The 20,725-nt window shown below is 37.8% G+C and overlaps 3 protein-coding genes across 3 annotated transcripts; all 3 read right to left on the bottom strand.

Annotated features, from left to right (window-relative positions):
* Nucleotides 1-1,265: 1,265 nt before the first annotated feature.
* On the bottom strand, nucleotides 1,266-5,931 carry gnl3l (G protein nucleolar 3 like). Its single transcript, XM_073876087.1, has 15 exons — nucleotides 5,828-5,931; nucleotides 5,684-5,724; nucleotides 5,403-5,510; nucleotides 5,082-5,198; nucleotides 4,878-4,961; nucleotides 4,639-4,774; nucleotides 4,454-4,557; nucleotides 4,198-4,342; nucleotides 2,842-2,929; nucleotides 2,571-2,748; nucleotides 2,337-2,479; nucleotides 2,051-2,187; nucleotides 1,801-1,961; nucleotides 1,510-1,680; nucleotides 1,266-1,414 (listed from the first exon to the last, which is right to left on the bottom strand). The coding sequence occupies exons 1-15, from the start codon at nucleotides 5,838-5,840 to the stop codon at nucleotides 1,346-1,348; spliced, it is 1,695 nt and encodes a 564-aa protein (XP_073732188.1). The 5' UTR covers nucleotides 5,841-5,931; the 3' UTR covers nucleotides 1,266-1,345.
* Nucleotides 5,932-7,882: 1,951 nt separating this feature from the next.
* Nucleotides 7,883-12,195, bottom strand: opn1lw2 (opsin 1 (cone pigments), long-wave-sensitive, 2). Its single transcript, XM_055184483.2, has 7 exons — nucleotides 12,045-12,195; nucleotides 11,847-11,951; nucleotides 11,460-11,756; nucleotides 11,159-11,327; nucleotides 8,818-8,983; nucleotides 8,486-8,725; nucleotides 7,883-8,388 (listed from the first exon to the last, which is right to left on the bottom strand). Exons 2-7 carry the CDS (start codon nucleotides 11,941-11,943, stop codon nucleotides 8,290-8,292), a joined length of 1,068 nt encoding a protein of 355 aa, XP_055040458.1. The 5' UTR covers nucleotides 11,944-11,951; nucleotides 12,045-12,195; the 3' UTR covers nucleotides 7,883-8,289.
* Nucleotides 12,196-15,921: 3,726 nt separating this feature from the next.
* opn1sw2 (opsin 1 (cone pigments), short-wave-sensitive 2) lies at nucleotides 15,922-20,033 on the bottom strand. Its single transcript, XM_055183284.2, has 5 exons — nucleotides 19,628-20,033; nucleotides 19,313-19,481; nucleotides 18,980-19,145; nucleotides 16,428-16,667; nucleotides 15,922-16,128 (listed from the first exon to the last, which is right to left on the bottom strand). Exons 1-5 carry the CDS (start codon nucleotides 20,001-20,003, stop codon nucleotides 16,021-16,023), a joined length of 1,059 nt encoding a protein of 352 aa, XP_055039259.1. The 5' UTR covers nucleotides 20,004-20,033; the 3' UTR covers nucleotides 15,922-16,020.
* Nucleotides 20,034-20,725: the final 692 nt, after the last annotated feature.

Raw genomic sequence — 20,725 nt, 5'->3', positions numbered from 1 at the left:
GCAAAGTAAGTAACTTTAAAGCAACACTATGTAGTTTTTTACCTTTAAATAATGTCTCTAAAATTATTTCAGTGATAGAACAACTTTTAACTGGACAAATTGAACTGTTGCTGCAACCTGAGCAGCCTCCTAGCTGCTACAAGCACACTCTGAAAGTGGCGGTGGAGGGTAGAGCACACAGCCCCGCCCCTCCCCCTGCCTGCAGAAGAGTGTCTGATACCAGGCACTGTTGCGCTTTTCAACCATATGGGGGAGCTGTAAGTCATTTTTACATGGAAACTATAGTGTTGCTTTAAGGTTACCTGGTTTGTGTTAGCAGGAGTAAAGGCCGGGATACACTGCACGATTATTGGCTGTCCCAGACAAAAGATTGCCATCGTGAAACAATCGTCGCGATATCTGTGATCGTGGCTCTTCATCGGTGGTCCTATGTCGTACAATGAGAGAGGTTCAAAGACGGCCGTTTTCCCGGTCTTGCGTCCAAAGATAGCCTACGATAGTTTTCTGACAGTGTCAGAAATTCGGCATGATCACCGCACTGTGTGTTTGCTGCTACGACCTGCGCGCCGGTATTTGTTACCACGAGCGCATGCTGGTGACGTTGCGCAACATGTGACGCTGCTGCCGAAGCTTCCATGTCCTCATCGTACAGTCTACATGCCTCTCGTACCAGAGTTTAAACGATACATGTCGCACAGTGTGATAATGTAATGATCTTTTAGGAGGGCAAAAATCTTGCAGTGTATTCCGGGCTTTACGCGAGAGTGATGATGTAATCGCCATTACTCGCGCGAGGATTTCCTTGTTTTTGATGTGTCAGTCAGGCAGTCGGTCAGCTCATCTTTAACAACATCACTCTCTTATAATCTTCCACGTTTAATCTCTTCTTTTTTTCAATGTATTACCTCACAAATGTAATCTTTACAAATTATTATGCCAAATTTAGCATCTGTCAAAACTTCAGACACGCCCCCAATTCTTTTATTACTGCCTTCCACACTATTTCAACTCTTCATGCCTGCTCGTCGTATTGTTAGTGCACTTAAAAACAGGCAGTGTTTTATATAGATGTTTGTGTCAGTATAATAATGCTTTATGTGATAAACTGGTTGACAGTTTTGCTTTTATAAAACAACCAAAACAAGTGCATTGATTTGGCATTTAGTCAGAAATGATATTGATATGAATCACATTTTCTACCACAGGGACAATCAGAATCACATTGTAATTTAAAGTAAACTGAAACACCCACAGTTAAACATTAGTCCAGAGAAAATATGATTTATTTGTATATTTTAAATTGTACATTTAAATACACATTTAAGGTCTTGGTTTACTGATCACATTAACTGTCAGTGAAGGAGAAATTTAAAGCTGACGTAAGTGAATCTGAAAGTTTGGTGCCCAGTTTATCTATAGGGGAGAAAAAAGTGAGGTTGTAAAGCACAGCTTAGGCCATATCAACAAAATGCCATTATATGGATATTTTTAAAGATAGGGGGTCTTATCAGCTCTTTTTTGCTGCTTCTTTCTTTTTTTGTTGGCTGCCAGAAGTGCCTGGCCTTGCATGAGTGGGTCAACATCCAGGATATCTTTCAAGTCCACTGGCTTTGGGCCTACTGCTTCAACACCACCGGTTTTTGCCTTTGGGACTTTGAGCTCGATTGTCATTGATCCAAACTTGAAAATTATATTTGAAAGTGAAATTGAAATGAGATGTCTTTACAAAAGGACACCAAAACATATTGGTGCATTAAAAAAAGCTTGCCATGTTCTTGTATTCATTGATGTTATTAATACCTCTGGATCCTCATCTGCATCCATTGATTCAGCTGGGTCTTGGAGGTCAGGGTCCTCTGAAGGTTCTTCCATTTGTAGCTCCTCTGGTTCTCCTTGACCTCCTTGTGTCATTCCAGTTGTAGCCATGCAGAACCCCATCTGTGCGTCCGATGTGCCACATTCTTAATTGGTGAAAAAAAGGGCAAACATGGTTTAAATGTGTTATTATACCATCAAATTGTATATATTAATATAAACAAATATGGTTTACCAGCCAATGCTTCCAGATTGCCCTTCTCCAGTTCATCCCAATCAAATGCTTTGCCCATCTCAGCTACAATCTCAGCACTGACATGTGTGGGCAGCATGTGTGTTTCTGGAGGATGTGTGAAGTAACTGATGCGACCCCTTTAACACACAAAAACATTAACGGTTATAGTTTATAATTTTTAAAGATATAAGGATGAGTAAAAAAGTCCTTATTACCCAAAAATCCATTATTTATTCTGTTTTAATTAAATATTTAATTAAGGTCACCAATATAACTCCAAACGTACCCTGTCCAATCCATAAGAACACTCTTAGCAGCCTTGTCCGTGTCAGGCAGTCCTCCCTTCCTGAGTTTTCCTTGACGACGAGCAAGTAATGCCAGGAACTCATGTACTGTCTGGAAGTCTGCAATGCCATAGTGATCTATAATCTATACAAGATAAAAAAACGGATGAGTGAATCATTTAACAAAACTGTGTATTATTAAAATTGGCTAAAATTCCTGTATTAACCATTGCTACCTGTTTTTTATTGCAGCGCCTCAAGATGGCTTCAACAGGTGGAATCGCGTCCACTAGTTGCTCAATCTTCACACAATTTCGAAGAATCATGGCAGCATCGCTGGTTGAAGTTGCCATGACAATACCAGGACAATCTAACAGTTTTATATGTTTGTCTAGATGAACCTCCTGTAAACACCTAAGAAACAGCTCGGTTTAAGGGAAGCCAAGGAGACTGAATGATTAAAAACAAATGGACTTACAGATAATACAAAGAAAGGTTTTCACGTACTTAGTAACTCCAGGTGTAGCACCGACATTACATGCACGAGCACGCTTCAAACTGTTTATTAAACTGCTCTTTCCCACATTAGGAAAACCTGAAACGTATAATTATTTATATAAATGGAAATATAGTGACATGCAATTTAATTTACAAAACAACATTAGCTGGGTTTCCATCGAAACGAGAAGCGAATCTTTACAAAATTTGCAATAAAAATAAAATAAATGCGAAATTAGGTACATTTCCATCATTTACAAGCGAATGACGGTGGTATCGTTAACCTAGAAACCAACAGTAAATAAAACAAGGCACGTTTAGAAAATGGAGACAGCACTGCATTTACTTCATTTAGTTATAAATTTACTGGCAGTGCAGCTTGTAATTGCCAAACTGAATGCTGTTCACAGAAAAAGAAATGGAAAATTTTTGATGCAGACACTAGCAGCAAGGGCATTGCAACGACTAGGGCTGTAACAATTAATCGTGCAAATGTGCGTTTTCTCAATTAATGAATTTTTATGAAATACGGTGAAATCCTAAGCAGTTGCCAAAAATAGTCCCCTGCTATTGAAAATTACTAGGGGGACTATTTTCGGCTCCTGCGTAATATCATTGGCCCTCCTGCAGCCATGTTACGACAGCAAAGTTCTTGATTATTACGCCAGAATGAGAGTACAGTTCCTAGCCATTCTTTGGTTATTTTTGAGCGCGATGCTCAATGGTGTAATCAGATTCAATGAATTGTGCTAAGCTATGCTAAAAGTGGTGCAGCCAAGACCCAGAGATCGGCTGAATGGATTCCAAAACGGTAAAAATCAAATATTTAACTATAGGGGAGCTGAAAAATGACAATATTTAAAAAAAATGTCATGGCCCTTTTATGAGTGTTGCTTTATTAAATGCACGTTATTAATGACTCAGACTCAAAGATTTTAGATTGATAAGGACTTCTTACTGACCAAAATGCACACATAAGCTGCGCATGAAACCTTGCGATTCAGAATCAATTTCAGACAGGTCTTTTTAATGGGACACGCGTCTTTTTAATCGTCACAACCCTAGCAACGACGTCTAACCCTATAGATGGAAAAGACAACATCAGCTGATACAGCTAGACAATCAGTCACGTGGGTTTAATGTTTCGCTTCATCAGAATTTATTCGGCAAATGCGTTTCCATCTCCCATTATTCGCAATTACTCTTTGTCACACAAGTCAAAAAACCACCTTAAGCTAGCGTAAAAACTTTTTGCGAATTAAGTTTTTTTTCAATTTGGCATTTTCATCACTTGTTTCTTATGAGATACATAAAACCAGTGTGATGGAAACCCAGCTATTGGCTACACTTTTGAGAGAAACTCACCAACCACTCCTACAGTTATGGCAGTTTTTATATCCAAATTACGGCAGTAGTTTCCTAGCAGTTTCATTAGACAATCTGCTCCGACACAAGCGCTGCTTCCAAGGAGTTCTTCTGTAGCCTGAGTTACAGGCACACGGCTGCGTTTCTGCAAAAATAAGACAAAATGCTTTTTAAAAAAAAAATTTTTGGTCAATAGATGAAAGAAAATGCATCTACAGAGACCAATAATAAAATGTAACACTATATTAACTCTTACCAAATTTTTATTCTGCTGTTGCGTGGATGATTTGAAAGCCACAGTGGGAAACTCGTTGCGAAGATACTTGATCCATTTTTCTACAATGTCCTTGGACACTAAATCTTGAAGCCGAAAATATTTGTTGTTCTTTCTGCAGCAAAGTGCATTTTTATGATGTAGAACATGGGAAAAAAAGATCTTACCAATTTTATTTAAAACAAGCACAATTTTCTTGTTGGTTCCACTCTGGACAACCGCTTGTTCAACCTGTGGACAGCGACAACCTAAAGGGTCTCTGGCATCCAGAACCTCTAAAATAACATCTGCTGCCTCTATTACCTGCCATGAAAAGAAAAGTAGTTATCATTTTCAGAAACCCACCACTAGAGGTTCACATTCAGAAGTAAAGTGGTGTGAAAATAGGTAAGTAGGAAAACAGTACCTTTTTAAATTCTCTGCAGTACGCTTTTCTGGAGTTCTCGGTTTCAAAATTGACATGTTTCTCTAAGTTTTGCATTTGTAGTTCCTGAACAAAGTCAATATAAAAACTATAAATACAAATAAATGTTTATTATGAAATTCAAATATTGCTTTCTCTAAATGAATGCTTGCATTCTTATCCTTAATAAATTGCATGCGTACCGACCTTCTGTTCAAACTCTTTCTGCCGTAGCTGAATGTCTTTCTGGAAAGTATCTAGACTTCTCCTCTTCATCATCTCCTTATCTCTCGACAATTTCTGCCTCTGCTGTTGCTCTTCCATCTAGAAAACATTCACAAGAGTCAAGATGACATATCTTACATTAGCATTTACAAATGCAACCTTCCGGTCATTGATATAAATAAGTCTTCGTAAAAAGTGCCTTTCTATTGTGTTGGGGTTTTCAAGAAAATGTTTAAAGTAAATATTAGTTTAAACAGAGTGTAAAACGTATGATGTAGATAGATAGATAGATAGATGTCTCACTCTTTGCTTTCTGAGTTCAGCTTGTCTCTGACTGTGTTCTTTGAAGATGCGCACATTAGGTAAGCCAGGATCTTTCCTTCCAGTCTGAGACTTCTGCCCATCTTTACCCTTCAGATAACAGAAGCACAAATGACAGCCAGCATAAATGACTCCTCTTACCTTTATGTTTAACATTTTATCTTAACATTAAACAAAACGTCATCTGCACCCTGAACTAATAATGAAAAGTTCAACGCGACACTGATTTGACACAAAGTTAGCTTGAAAGCTAAATGATGTACCTTTTTACCGGAGAACCCCAGCCGTTTCGCTCGCTTTTGTTCTGTAACAGAGGTAAAGAAATAATAAAAAAAAATACACACTTTGTTAACAAAAGTATATAATACAGTAAAATTGAAACAGAGTCAAGCGTTATAAACACTCACTTGCTTTAGACATAACTGCACGTGTGAAGGATGTACGTAGCGTGAAGCCAGCAAGGAGCACCCAATTTTTCAAAATAAAAGTAAACACGTTACATTGGAAAAATCATTGTGCGAGTTTTGCATTGAAACTTTTAAAATAACTCTTATTCTGGAAAGTCATGACAACAAAGTAAACACAGATTTTAATTGTTTCAGATTTTTTAAGTTTTTATTAAAATGGATTAATATGCATGTCCCCTGAACACTTATCCCATGTCGAAAACTGAAAAACATATCATGAAAATCTGTCTTTTCATGTTTAAGTGCTATAATGGGGGGGGGGGCAATTATAGCACTTAAACATGGCAAAAGTGCTTCTATCAACCAAGAAAACGTGAAAAAACAACCAACTTAGTTTTGGTAAATTCTCTGCAAGCATGTCAAAAATGGGTCATTAAAATTTGGCTCCCCTTGTGATGTCAGAAGGGGATAATACTGCCCCTTAAAGGTGCAGTGTGTAAATTTAAGCAGCACCTAGCGGCGAGGTTGCAAATTGCAACCAACGGCTCAGTCCACTGCTCAGCCCTCGCTTTTAAAACGCATAGAGAAGCTACAGTAGCCGCCACCCGTAAAACATGTCATCGTTGGAGACCACTTAGTAAAAAAAAAATTTCCGTTAAGGGTTTCTGTAGAAAAATGCCAGCTCAAAATGGCGACCTCCATGTAAGGGGACCCTCTGTGTATGTGTATAAAAACGTCTCATTCTAAGGTAATAAAACATAACGGTTCATTATAAAAAGGTCTTTATACACCCCTGATAATATAGTTTTGTATATTATTTTGCATTTTTGTCAAGAGATCCTTCTAAAAATTACACACTGCACCTTTAATCTGCCCTATCCAACCACGGCACAGCCATTTAGTGCAGAGATCAGCTCATTTGCATTTAAAAGGACACACCCACACAGTGTGTTTGCTGCTACGACCTGCGTACTGGTATAGAGGGTATGCACGTGACGTCACCTTCGACGAAAGTGACTGCGGTTACGCCCACTGAGTGGCAAAAGACAGAGCGGCAGCACTTGTGTACAGTGTGAAATCAGCGAAAACACGGGGGAAACGGGTCTACATGGGAAACGGCTGTTAAGCGATAGACTGTACCAACAGACTGCCAAGAAACACCGAAAGGAGAAGTAAATGGATCGTCCATGCCAACGTCCACTGACCACAGGTGGGTTGACAAGCTGCTAGGGTCACTATCAAGTACAACTAAATTAGATTTTTGCTAATAATATATATTTTCGTGGCCACTGCTAGAACAGCCAGACATTTTGTTGAATGTTTTGCCACTCAAAGGAGAAGTAAATCACTAGCAGTAGCCATGTCATGTAAAATTGTGGGATAAAAAATCCTATAAAAATACATGAAATACATCAATGAATACTCTTATTCTGTGTAATTGCAAAGTTTTGCCTACATGCCTGTCGTACCCGAGTTTAAACTATCTATGTCCCACAGTGTGATAAGGTAATGATCTTAAAGGAGGCAAAAATCCTGCAGTGTATTCTGGGCTTTAGAGGCACATGGCACATGAAATCCTTTCAAAACATGTACCGATGGCTTTGTGTATGCCATGGCATTTAATGATAATACCTTCTTTCCTCTGCACTCCGCAAATGCACTTACACACACAGGTGCACAGTGTTTTAACCTAATGAGTTCTGCAGTTTAAGCCTCCCAGCAAAAGTCCCGACTTTACCCACCTGTGTAAGCTTACATGCACAAAAATATATCCCATTTAAATACACTGTATATACCCAGTAAACAATTGCATCAACTAATACCCAATTTTAAAAAATGTAAAAATCATGTTAAAATAACAAGCACACTTTAAAACTTTGCACTAAAACCCCTACAAGTGCAGTTGTTTTAAAAAAAAGTCTGGAACTTTCCATAAAGAGGAAGAAACAGTGCCGGTCATTTACATAAAGTAATGAATTAAGATATGTAAAATAGATAGTAAAACTCACAATTTGTAAATGAGTTTTAAAATGTAAATAGAAAAGACCAAACACATCATTTTGCTGCATGGTTTAATTTACATCATAAAACAATATAACATAAAAATTTATTTTTTTCATTTTTTTACATTTGCAAATGCATCTACAAAACAAAGCTTTGTGAGTTAAATACTACTTTATACATTGTTCATTGAACTCTTTTTGAATTGTGTCAGCATATTTTGCGATATTTCATGAAAAACTTTAGTTAAACGTTCTCATGAATAGATTGAAAAAAATAAACTCTTCAAGTTTTACCAAATGGTGTTCAGTCAGAGTTCAACATTTCCCAGGACAGAATTTTTTTTTAAAGCATTTTAGCTACATACTGTATGTAGATTTGACACAATTGCAAGTCCAGTTCTCTGAAATAGTTTTCTCTGTCCTTTCCTTGAATTGAAGCCATAAATGTCAAAAAAAGGTTTATGCAGGAGCCACAGAAGACACTTCTGTTTTGGATGTGGACACCTCAGATCCATCATCAACTTTCTTTCCAAAGAGCTGCATGATGCATACACGGAACTGCGAAACAAAGCAAAAACATTTGTTATTTTTATATATATATAAAACCTTGAACATACAGCAACTGTTTGATTATGTGTGTAGAAAGCAACTTCACCTGTCGGTTCATGAAGACATAAATGATGGGGTTGTAGATGGTAGCGCTCTTGGCAAAGTAAGCAGGCATAGCTGCTGCCAGTGGGTGGAAGGCATAGCCCGGGTTTGCTGCTCCAAAGCAGACAAAGAACGTGTAAGGTCCCCAGCAAACACAGTAGGCCACGATCATTACAACCACCATTCTGGACACTTCCTTCTCAGCTTTCTGTGTAGACTCTGAGTCTTTCTGCTGCTGAGCGACCTGTTGGGAGAAAAATGCAATGCCTGTTCTTAATGCCTTTTTTATGAACTATTAGAAATTGATATGCTAGCAAAACCCATGTGTTAACTTACACTACGAATGGCCAGCCAGACAGCGATGTAGCAGAGAATGATGATGCCCAGTGGGATAATACAGCAAGTGATCATCAGTGTAATCATGTAGGACCTAACACCAGGGTCCTCATTTCCACTGAAGACATCAGGACCACATGAGGTCTTCAGACCATGAGGCCAGTATCTGTGAGACAAGAATGGATATTAGAAGGCACGTTTATCTTCTGTCTACATTTATGCCGAAAGCCCATGTATAGTCTGATGTAGTTTGTTATACCACAGAAAAAATTGTTATTAAAGGGACACTCCACTTTTTTGAAAATATCCTCATTTTCCAGCTCCACTAGAGTTAAATATTTGATTTTACCGTTTTGGAATCCATTCAGCCGATCTCTAGGTTTGGAGCTACCACTTTTAGCATAGCTTAGCATAATCCATTAAATCTGATCATTTACCATTGCGCTCAAAAATAACCAAAGAGAAATTTTACTTTTTAATTGTAGTTACATCGTGTACTAAGACCGACAGAAAATTAAAAGTTGCGATTTTCTAGGCAGATATTGCTAGGACTATCCACAAGTTTCCAACGTCAAAAGTGGGCGCGTCTTCCGGTTCGAAGTAAACAAGCGGGACGCATAGCGGGACGTGACACTCATTAATTTATTATTTGATAGTCTAAATTTATAGCGATCCAAACTTGCTAAGTCTAACGACGTGGGAACACAACCTCAACGAAATAAAAAAGGGTGAAATAACAGTACCCTCGGCAGTAGATAGTTGGGTACGTGTTTGGCTTCTTATCCACGAAGTGAAATGAGCACACAAACAAGTGTTTGGGGGTGTTTTTAAGCTTAAAGGAACAGTATGTACGAAATTTATATCAATTAATCATGAAATGGCCCTGATATGTCACTAGACATTAAGAAATCATTTTTATTTCAAATACTTATATCACTCACAACAGTGGTCTGGCCAGGATATTGTCATTTAAAATGGAGTTGCAGCCGTCAACTGATGTTTATGTTGTCATTTTAGGTATTGGCCACCAGTTGTGTGATTGCAGTACCAGTTTTAGCCACAAGTTTTGTGATTGCAATACCAGTTTTGGCCACAATCCTACATACTGTTCCTTTAAGTTCTTCAGCCATATTCTTTTTGATTCGTCGATCGTCTTTTGTGAGTTGTTGGAAACTGTACAGTCATTGGCAGGAACACTCTAATTTAGTTTTAGGCTTATGTTCAAAACACTCACGTTTAAGCCACTGACTTAGTTTATTCCGGTTATATGTACAACCACGAACAGCACTTTTTGTCCCTGAGCTCCGTAATGCCATCTCTCATAAAGGTTTGCGACTCTAAATAGTAAAAAATTGTCAGAAAAACACCTAACCTGTTCGCACAAAATACCATTGATATACTACTTCCACCGCCTCACCAGAAGTTTCACCCAATTTCCCCTTTCCTGCAGCCATAGCAAAGTCCTTGATTATTACGCCAGAATGAAAGTATAGTTCCTAGCCATATCTCCCTAGAAACCGCAACTTTTAATTTTCTGTCGTCTTAGTACACGATCTCACAACAGAAGAGTCAAGTTTTAAATTGGAAAAATATGGAAACTCTTCCACTATTTTTGAGCGCGATGCTAATGGTCTAATCAGATTCAATGGATTGTGCTAAGCTATGCTAAAAGTGGCAGAGCCAGATAGGGTGGCCATTCATGCCAGTTCCGCCGGACACGTCCCGAACAGGTTTTCGGGTTCGTTCTCCGGAAGTCGCGTTGGTCGACCGCATACGTCATCAAGGTTTAATATTTCGGAGTTTAATTTCAGAAAAGCAACCGTTACATATCAAAGTAAGTTTGAAACTACAATGATTGTATGTCTTAAAAGAAATAAATCTTAATTTTCGAATGTATTTTAACTGAAATGTGAAAACCTCTATGACGTATGCGGTCGAGCAACGCGACTTCCGGAGAACGCACCCGAAAACATGTTCGGGACGTGTCCGCCGGAACTGGCACGAATGGCCACCCTAGAGCCAGACCCGGAGATCAGCTAAATGGATTCTAAAATGGTAAAAATCAAAAGTTTAACTCTAGGGGAGCTGAAAAATGAGTATATTTTCAAAAAAAGGGAAGTGTCCCCTTAACCACCCTGCCAAATTTAAATAAAATCTTACGGTCTTTGTAATGTGCTTCAGCAATCTAATTGTAACATTTATAATGTGTTCAGAAAAAAAAATCTGAAATGACTTTACACTAATTTTAAATGAGAAAAAAATGTGTACTTGTATTAATAAAAAATATCATTGCTTGTCTTTATTATTCAAATTAAGAGACAGCGAGTTGAAATGATTGTACCTGCTCCACCCAAAGATGGGGGGTGCACACCAGAAAGCGGACCAAACCCAGGAGAAAATAATTCCAGCAGATGCCCATTTTGCATCGAACTTAACATTTCCAAATGGTTTGCAGACAACAACCCATCTCTCCCATGAGATTACAGTCAAAGACCACAGACCAGCAATACCTGTTGATTATTGGTATATGTATAGACATTTCCAAATATACGCATATAAGCATTGAACTTTGCGATTATTTCATCTCTAGTTGTTATCTAATTGACTATGCTTTGTCAATGATGATAGTACGCTTAACCTACCACATGTAGCGACAGTAAAGCCTTCAAAAACACACATGGGATGTCCGAGAATAAAGTAGCCGAAGATCTGGTTGGTGACACTGATGGTGCTGGCAAAAAGCGTCTCTCCAAGATCAGCTATAGCGAGGTTGACCAAGATCCAGTTGAGAGGGTGGCGTAGCTTTTTGAATTTGGCTGTGGCCACCAGCACCAGGCCATTGGTGAAGACAGAAGCAACGACTACGAAAAACATCCAGCATGTCGAGATATTGTACACCCATCGAGGGGCGATGTGATAGTTGGGCCCCTCAAAAGGACCTGTGAATAGTTATAGAAATGTTACTGAAGAATTCATAGTTTAAATAATATTGGCCTTATCTAGCAAAGTTCTTAAAAATCTTTTCTAACCCCTTGTGTTATTGCTGTTGGTGTAGGTGAAAATAGAGTCCCTTGTCGTGTCGTCATCTCGTCGCCTGGCAGCAAATACTGCATTTCCCCACTCCATTATTTAACCTTAGCGGATACATGAATTTGAAAAAAAAACTGTCATCACCTATTCACAAAAACACATATCAAATTAAATGAATGTATAAAATCAGCTTATACCTGTCACTGGATTCTGTTCTCCCTAAGTTGGTGGTTGGCCCCTACTTTGCTTCTGATCTTCTGTTTGTGGTTGAGATTGCAACCAACAAACTGACAGACAGGGTCAGAGGCATTTTATACCAGCTCATCGTCATAAAGATTAGCACTGTAACTAAATGACGTGAAACAAATTAAGGTTAACTGGGAGGTACGCCGGACGCCCCCTAACAACAAAGGATGCAAAGACCTTCCTAAAAAGATACAGGATGAAAGCATACGCTTGTGCACAGACGCATGGGTCAAATAGACACTCAGTGTCAAAAGGTAAGACCTCGATTTGAGGTTAATCTTCCTTAGATAAGAAGTTCTTTTAGTGTCATGTTCTAGTGGATATTGCTTAGCCACCTCAGGCTTAAATGAAGAAATTGCAATTGACTTGCTCTTCTAATTTGTAGACTTTCAAGTGACTTTTAAGCTTCAAATCCTGTCTAGTGCAATGAAACTTACTGAAATGTAATAAGTGGATCCAAGGGGTTTAATCACACTGTCCTTATATGTTCTTTCTGTTGAGGGAAATTTGGCATTTTGGGAAAAGTGTGTAAAAGTGAATGTTGGTACACTTTTGAAAAGGTTAGGGTTTGGTTTAGGGTAAATTGCATGTAATTATGAATAATTTACTGTTATACCATGGGGCTGCTGAATGGTCTATTCTGATTGGTTAAGAAATGTTCCATTATCTTTCAATAAACACACACCGGACCTGTCAAATGTCTTAAAATGACCACCAGAGCAATGTCTGTGGTAACCGTGGTACAAGGGGAATAATTAACTCCGGCCCTTTAAATTATGTAAGGAATAATTGATGACGGGCCATTTAATTATTTGAAAAAAATGCACAGCCAAGGTGGTAATGCGGTTACACCGCGGGTGTGCATAATTTTTTTAATAATTCAAAGGACTGTAATATTGACGGAAGTTTGAGCGAGAGGGGAAGTAGTCAGGAGGGATGATGTTACTGCGCACCAAGGTCAAAGTGCGCAGTAACCGTGTTTTATTTTGTGCCACCATACTTACTAGTGTAACTACTCATGTAACAGTCTTTAAATAGGGAAACATGGAAGTGTTTGGTGGATTCTAAATTCATCCCTGTTTGGATCTTAAGGAATGAATGAAAGTTGAGGTAAGAACATAGTTAAATATAAAAAACTGGTGTTTTCTTTTAACTGACCACATACAGAAACAGTACAGCCTTCAAAAACACACATGGGATGTCCGAGGATAAAGTAGCCAAAGATCTAGCTGATGACACGGATGGTTCTGGCAAAAAGAGTCTCTCCAAGATCAGCTAGGTTGACCAAGATCCAGTTTAGAGGGTGGCATAGCTTTTTAAATTTGGCTGTGGCCACCAGCACCAGGCCATTGGTGAAGACTAAAGCAACAACTACGGAGAACATCCAGACTGTCGAGATATTGTACACCCATTAAAGGGCTATGTGATAGTTGGGTCCCTCAAAGGGATCTGGAAATGAGAAATTAAGATCACTTACTTTGTGGTCTTAAATGAGTGTATGATGTCACTCTGACATCACACATTTTAATTACCTATTTTTTCAGAAGCTTGCAGAAGCTCACATTTTATAGGTTGATAGAAGCACTGAGAAACCATTTATAGCACTTAAACATGGAAAAACTCAGATTTTCATGATATGTTCAACATGCTTTTATTCATCATCAGAAAAATATGTTCCCCAGCTGTCACTATGGCAGTACCCTTTAAAAAAGGTCCTAATATGCACCATTAGGTACAGATATCTATACATGTGGTACCAATATATACCTTTGACGTACTAATTGGTAACAATATGTACCTCTGAGGTGCTACTAATAACTTTTTAGGTACAAATGTGTACGTTTTGAAAGAGTATCACCCCAGTGACAGCTGGGGCACACATTTTGACAAAAAAAGTGTACTCCAAAAAAGGTGATGCCTTGGCATAAGGGAGATTATTGATGCGGTCAAAACTGGCATGATGAACAGCAATGGCTTATTAAGCTTACCGAAAACCTACCGTAAGCTACTGATGCTTCCTAGGATTGTTGATGACATCACAGGCAAACCAAAACATCCATGCCCATTTGGTACATTGAAGCCTGTGGTGATTATAGGGTGAAAGAAATTGTGGATGATTTCTGTACTAAATATCTTTATGGAGCATGAGCTTTACTTAATATCCTAATAATTTTTGGCATAAAAAAAATCAATATTTTGATGTATTGTTGGCTATTGCTACAAATATACCCGTGCGACTGGTTTGGTGGTCCAGGGTCACATACTGTATGTATGTGTGTCACAAATGTTATGTATGGGGTGACTGCATGTCAGACATGTAGGTTAAAGTCTGAGAGCAAATCAGCTTATTGGGACAACCGGGGTACCCAGGGCCCCCAACGCAAGATCCTAATTAGCATTGACAAGGATGTGGCCCAAACCTTCTTAATCCCTATGGATTGATGGTTCACTTTAGGGAAAGTAGGGTTTATCTTAAAATCTTGATGAGGTCAGTTTTAATCTCTCTCTGTTTCTGACGATAGACGCTTTGTCGAACTTGAGCTTCTCTCGTCTATTGTAGCAAAGTGGAGCAAGAAGTGAACATTATGAAGAGACCAAACCGAGATGAAGACGAAGCCAACAAGAAAAAGGGAAGTCTGTGCACTTTTTATCTATTCTTTTTTATCAGTTGTTTCCTTTAGATTTCACATTTCAACTAATTATAAATACTTATATTCATGTTTGTGTTTATTTAAAGCAGGTATTTGTTAATTTTGAGCTTTCTAAAGTAAAAAAGTATTTTTTATTTCAATAATATTAAATTGCTGGAATGATTATTTATGCTTTGGTTGAACTGAGAGGCTCTTTACATGTTACAGTGTAGATCACCAACATATATAGACATGTAGCTGTAAAGGATGTTTTTCAGAAACAGGTGGATCAGAAAGAGTCAGCAGGTGTTTTGGGAAGTGCTCAGTCAGTCGTATGTCTGGAGTTCCGCTAGTTCTGAACTATTCATGCTTGGAAAAAGTTCACTACTAGCAGAACTCGGATATACACCTGAATTTTCAACGAAAGCTCAAGATAATAGCACAGTTTGGTCTCACACGACTTTGGACAACTGTATTTTCACGGTATTTTGTACTAAGCGTTTAATTTATGATCTGAATGGAATTAATCCATAAAACTGATGTCAATTTAACATGAGCAAAAGTTTGCCTTCATGCTCTTTGTTACTCTAACATCATTTTGTGGTTTAATTTCTATTAAGATTATATCTGGTTTGTGTTTCTGTATTGTGTTTTGTTGGTTTGGAAAGTAGAAAAGCTAAATATTTTCTCTCTTTTCCTTGGTTTGAAAGTGAATTATTTATTTGGGGGTGTAAAAGAAGTAAAGGTGAGCAAAGAGCATCATTTACATGACCAACAAGATTAGTGTCAGATTTCTAAAAAGCAATTGAAACCCACTTTCCATAAAAGCTCAATATTATGTCTAGCGGTTTAATGCACATCTGTTTTGCATACTCATTGTTTTTCTTTATTTTTTAGAGTGATTCCTGGACACATCTTCATCATCATATTGCTGTGAAGGTCTACAGACTTAATTGCAATATATAACACAATTTTTATGATGCGCTCACTACATCACAATGATCTGCTTGACACATTAAAAGAAAATGTTTGTTATGTAAATAGTTATGTTTGCTACTCTTTTATTGATCAAATTAACAACACAATTTATTCTTTCTTTGCATTTATTGTACATTATTTTTAAGGATATTTTTATGATTGCCTACTCATTATACTTGTAAAGCAAGCCAATGAAAAAAAAATTGACATTAAAATCAAAAATTACAACCGGCTCTATGTTTATTATTTACAATCATTTTAAAAATATTTTTATTGCCAGAGTGGTCATGTCCAGATGATAAGGTTACGTAGAATAGGTTTATTTCTCTGGTGCAACAGAGGAGACCTGGGTGACTTGAGATGAAGTAGATGACTCATCTTCTTCAATATTCTTGCCAAAGACCATCTTTATCATACAGGCACGAAACTGTTTATTTAAAGAAAAACAAAAAAAGAAAGTAAGTGCATATTACTCAAATGAATTTAGTTTATGTGTGTGAATAAGACTTGGTATAAGTGTGAATAAGACATGATACATTGTCCCTAGCTGTCACTGGGGTGGTACCCTATCAAAAAGTTCACATTTGCACCAAAAGAGTTCATAATAGTGCCTCAAAGGTACATATATCTATACCTAATGGTACTGCCCCAGTGACAGCTTGGGACCATTTGTTTCAGACCTGTAGCGGCAAGCTTCAGTTTAAATTCCAGTTTTAAACACCATACCTGTTTGTTCATTAAAACATAGATGACAGGATTGTACACTGTAGAGGCTTTTGATAAGCAGCTTGGTATGGTTGCCAATCTCAGGTCAAATGGTTCACCCCGATGGTAAACTGTCCAAACAGCAAAGCTTGCATACGGTCCCCAGCAAACCAAGAAGCCAAACACCATCACCACCACCATCTTTGTCACCTCCCGCTCGGCCTTCTGGGTCGAAGCTGAATCTGCTTGAGCTTTGGCCGCCTAGTGGACACAAAGGGGATATAAACAACTGACAATGTGTCCGCCGGCCAAGACTGCATAGTCTGACATCTCCATCTGCTGGATGTATCATTGGCAATGTGTATTACAAAGTATTTGAAGACCAATAAATCAGTGATCAATATAATAAATAACTAGCATTTTATCAGTTAATTTTGGGTTACACTCTTAAAAAAAACTTTAAGATCTGAAAAACCTTTGATCTTTGTACACAGCAAAAAGTCCAGTGTTAAATGAACTCTCCAAGAGTTTATTTTTAAAACATTTTCAGAGTTTATAGCTCCACACTTATCAGAGTTAAATGAACACTTTCAAGAGTTAAATTTTTAACACTAGGCCAGAGTTTCTTTGACTTACAAAAGTGTTAAAGGGGTCATATTATGAGATTTTTTTAAAGATGTAAAATAAGTCTTTGATGTTCCCTGAAGTTTAAGCTTAAAATACCCCACAGATAATTTATTATAGCATGTTAAAATTGACACTTAAAATGTGCCAGTTTTGGGTGTGTCCCTTAAAATGCAAATGAGCTTATGATATGCAAACACTGATCGCAATGATGGTGACTTTAAATGAAACAGCCAACAAACTCTACAAGATGTAAAATGCAATTTTAGGTTTCAAAAAGAGATAAAGTTACAGATTGCATTACAAGAGCTTTTTTTTTAGTTACCATTCAATCTGCAGGACTCTTGGAAATGGAAGACTGAAATGTGTGGGCGGAGTGTAATTGCATCTCTAATGCTGCGTTTACACCAGCCGTGGTAGAGGCGTCAAGCACGAGTGATTTCAATGTCAAGTCAATGTGAAGATGCGTTCAAGCATGTCTGGAGGTCTTGCAGCGCGAATGAGGCGTTTAGCGCAGCGTGGTAGACACGATTCCTCCTCATTCGTGCGTCTAGGTTGCGCGAATGGCTCAAATTGAGCATTGCCACTGCAAAACGGATGAGTTGAATAATTTGAAATTTGGTGGAAAAATGTGCCAACGTTAACCAATCAGGAGCTTGCTCTAGCAGGACGTGATTACAGAAATCAAGCAGAGATCACAGAGGCCCCTCCCATGACGCAAATATCCGCGTGAATGTGTCAATGACTAGAATTTCAAGCGCGGCTTTCACACGCAAATGAAGCAAGTAAACTCAAAATGTTCAAGCGGCAAACTAGGCGTGGTAGACGCGAATTTGACACCTCAAACGCGGCTGGTGTGAACCCACGGTAAGGAGTTGGGTTAAAACTGGCATGATTAACTCCCTGAACAACAATTTACTCTAAATATGTTCAATTTACTCTTTAGTTGTTGAATTTAACTCAGAAATGTTTAACATTGACATTTTAACTCTACAATGTTGTTGCTGTGTAGTGCAAAAAGGTTCATTAAGGTAAGAAAGAAACGTTTTTAAAGAACCTTTGACTGAATGGTTCTTTGGGAACCCTATGGCCTCAGTGTAAAGCAGCTTTTGTAGTCGCTTTATTTTAAAGAGTGTATGAGGATGATCTAAGCCAGTGGTTCCCAAACTTTTTCAGCGTGTGGCCCCCCTTGTGTACGGTGCATTCCTTCGCGGCCCCCCAAAGAAAATTTGACAAAAAACGTTCTAAAACTCAACATTTTAATAAAAAAAAACATTAAATTATACAAAAAAGTAGTACTTTTGGTTAGTAGCCTTGTTTTTTTAGGTTTAATTACACAGAATTCATGATAACTTAATGTATTCCATAAAATGTCATAAAACTGGGCCCCCCTGGCACCTTCTTGCGGCCCGCAGTTTGAAAACCACTGTGCTAAGGGGTTTTGTTTAATTTTCTTTAATAAATTTCTTTAATTTTTAAAAAAATTATAAGTGCTTGGCTAAGATTAATCGCGATTAATCGCATACAAAATAAAAGTGATTATTTGTATAATATATGAGTGTGTGCTGTGTCTAATTATTATGTATAAATATATACACACACATTCATGTATGTATTTAAGAAACATTTACATGTTTATATATATTTATATAATCTATATTAAATATAAATAAAAGAATTGATATAAAAATAAATCAATTCTGAAATGAATATATGAATGTGTATGTGGTTAAATATAATCGGACACAGTACACGCACATATATTATGCAAAAAATCACTTTTATTTTGTATGCGATTAATCTTTGCCCAGCACTAAAAATAATAAAAGAAAAAGTTTAAATTACACCACTTCATTGTCAAAAAATTTTAAAACCTTTTTTTTTAAATGGTCTTTTTCTAATTCTAATTTTCAGGCAAGTTTTTAATGAGCATCATAAATTCCACTTACTGATTTAAGTGTGATGAGTAGCTGACCATAACAGAACACAATGGTGCTGAAAGGAACCGCGAAGCAGAAGCAGAACAAAAATGCGACATAGGATTCATTGTTGTATTTGTTTTCGGTTGTGTACCAATCAGGACCACAAGAGCATTGGAAGCCTTCAGGTATGTACCTGTTAAAAAGATCTCAGTAAAGCTGATGGCAACAATTTCTCATTATTCCTTACAAGAACTGTAAAAAAAAGGTTGTTGAGTACTTTATCAGTTTCCTCGGTTTCTCTAGAGACAGGGAAACCATTTTTAGTGCCAAATGTGTTTATATTCTACTTTTCTAACTTACCGGCTCCAGCCAAACAGTGGAGGGAGTGCGGCTATATTTCCGAAAATCCAAGGAATGATACAGCCAATTATAGCATGAGTGGTCTTGAAGGAAAAGTTTCCAAGGGGTTTGCAAATAACCAGCCACCTTTCAAATGCCACAACAGAAAGAGACCACAAGCTCACCATACCTGTCAAAACAGTAATGACAAAGAAATGAAAAGTTAAACAACACAAGCAATAATCCCTTATTATTTTAATTCAAAAGCTTTGTTTGGAAAGTCATCTGAAATGTTTAACAGGCTGACACATTCAAAATAATGTTGATGCATATTACCTCCAAGTGTCGAAGTGAAACCCTCAATTTTACATCCTGTTGACCCAAAGATAAAGTACTTGTTCCAGAAGGAGTAGCATGCTAATGAAGAGCCAAAAAAGGATACCAGCAGGTTGGCAATGGCAAGGTTCACGAGAATATAGTTAAGATGAGATCTAAGTTTCTTGAATTGAACTGTGCATAAAATGGTTAGCAGGTTGATTGCTGTCCCAGCAACGAAAAGGAAGAACGTAAAGGCAGCCATGGCCATAAATACAGCATGGTGTCCCAAGTGGTCCTGAGGGACCAAAAAAGGGCTTAAAGCTGTGATATTGTTGGTATCTAAAGGAATGGGGATGAAGAAGTCTTCTTGAAACTCGTACTGTACTTTTCTCATCTCGCTCAATTATGAAAACCACTCCAATGAGAACTTAAACCGATTGTGCTACTGCAGATTATAAAAATATCTAAATTGTATCAGTCCAAATATTCTCTTTGTTAAACATGAGATGAAGCCTCCCTCAAACTATTGCCAAATGATCCCTCTTTTATAGGGATAACTTTGCTCCTCCCAAATGCTCTTAATGGAAGGATTGGAGCTTTCTTGTTATCTACCAAAACATACAGTACTCTTTTTTTATGCGCTCATACACAATGATGGAATGCTACACGTAAAACTACATCTGTGAAGTGCAAGACACACTTCACTTAATCTCATTTCCAACACCAAAACCTGGCTAATTCGGATCATCCCTTTCACCCTGCAATTGGTTCTGTGTTAGCAGTGCCAGTTAATCTGCCGCCCAGTGCAGATAAAGCAGCTAATCACTCGCATTTAACCCCTCTGTAATCTGCGTCAAATGGTATTATCTCCAGCTTTGTGCCTTGAATCATTGCCTTTGCAGAATCTGAAGTATGCCAGTTGGATTGTCCTTGATACTCAAATGTAGAGTTCAAGGGTCAAAGCAGTTTATTAAACATTCTGCCATCATACCCTGTATGAATGTCTTTGTTCTGCTGTACACAAATGTAAATATTTAGAATAATGTTTGTAACCAAGCAGATCTGGGGCACTATTCCCTTCCAGAGTAGAAGAAGATAATATTATGGTAGTCAATG

This window comes from Misgurnus anguillicaudatus, chromosome 14 (genome assembly GCF_027580225.2).
Source record: "Misgurnus anguillicaudatus chromosome 14, ASM2758022v2, whole genome shotgun sequence".
NCBI classification, from domain to species: domain Eukaryota; kingdom Metazoa; phylum Chordata; class Actinopteri; order Cypriniformes; family Cobitidae; genus Misgurnus; species Misgurnus anguillicaudatus.
This window is presented reverse-complemented; position numbering and strand designations above follow the sequence as displayed.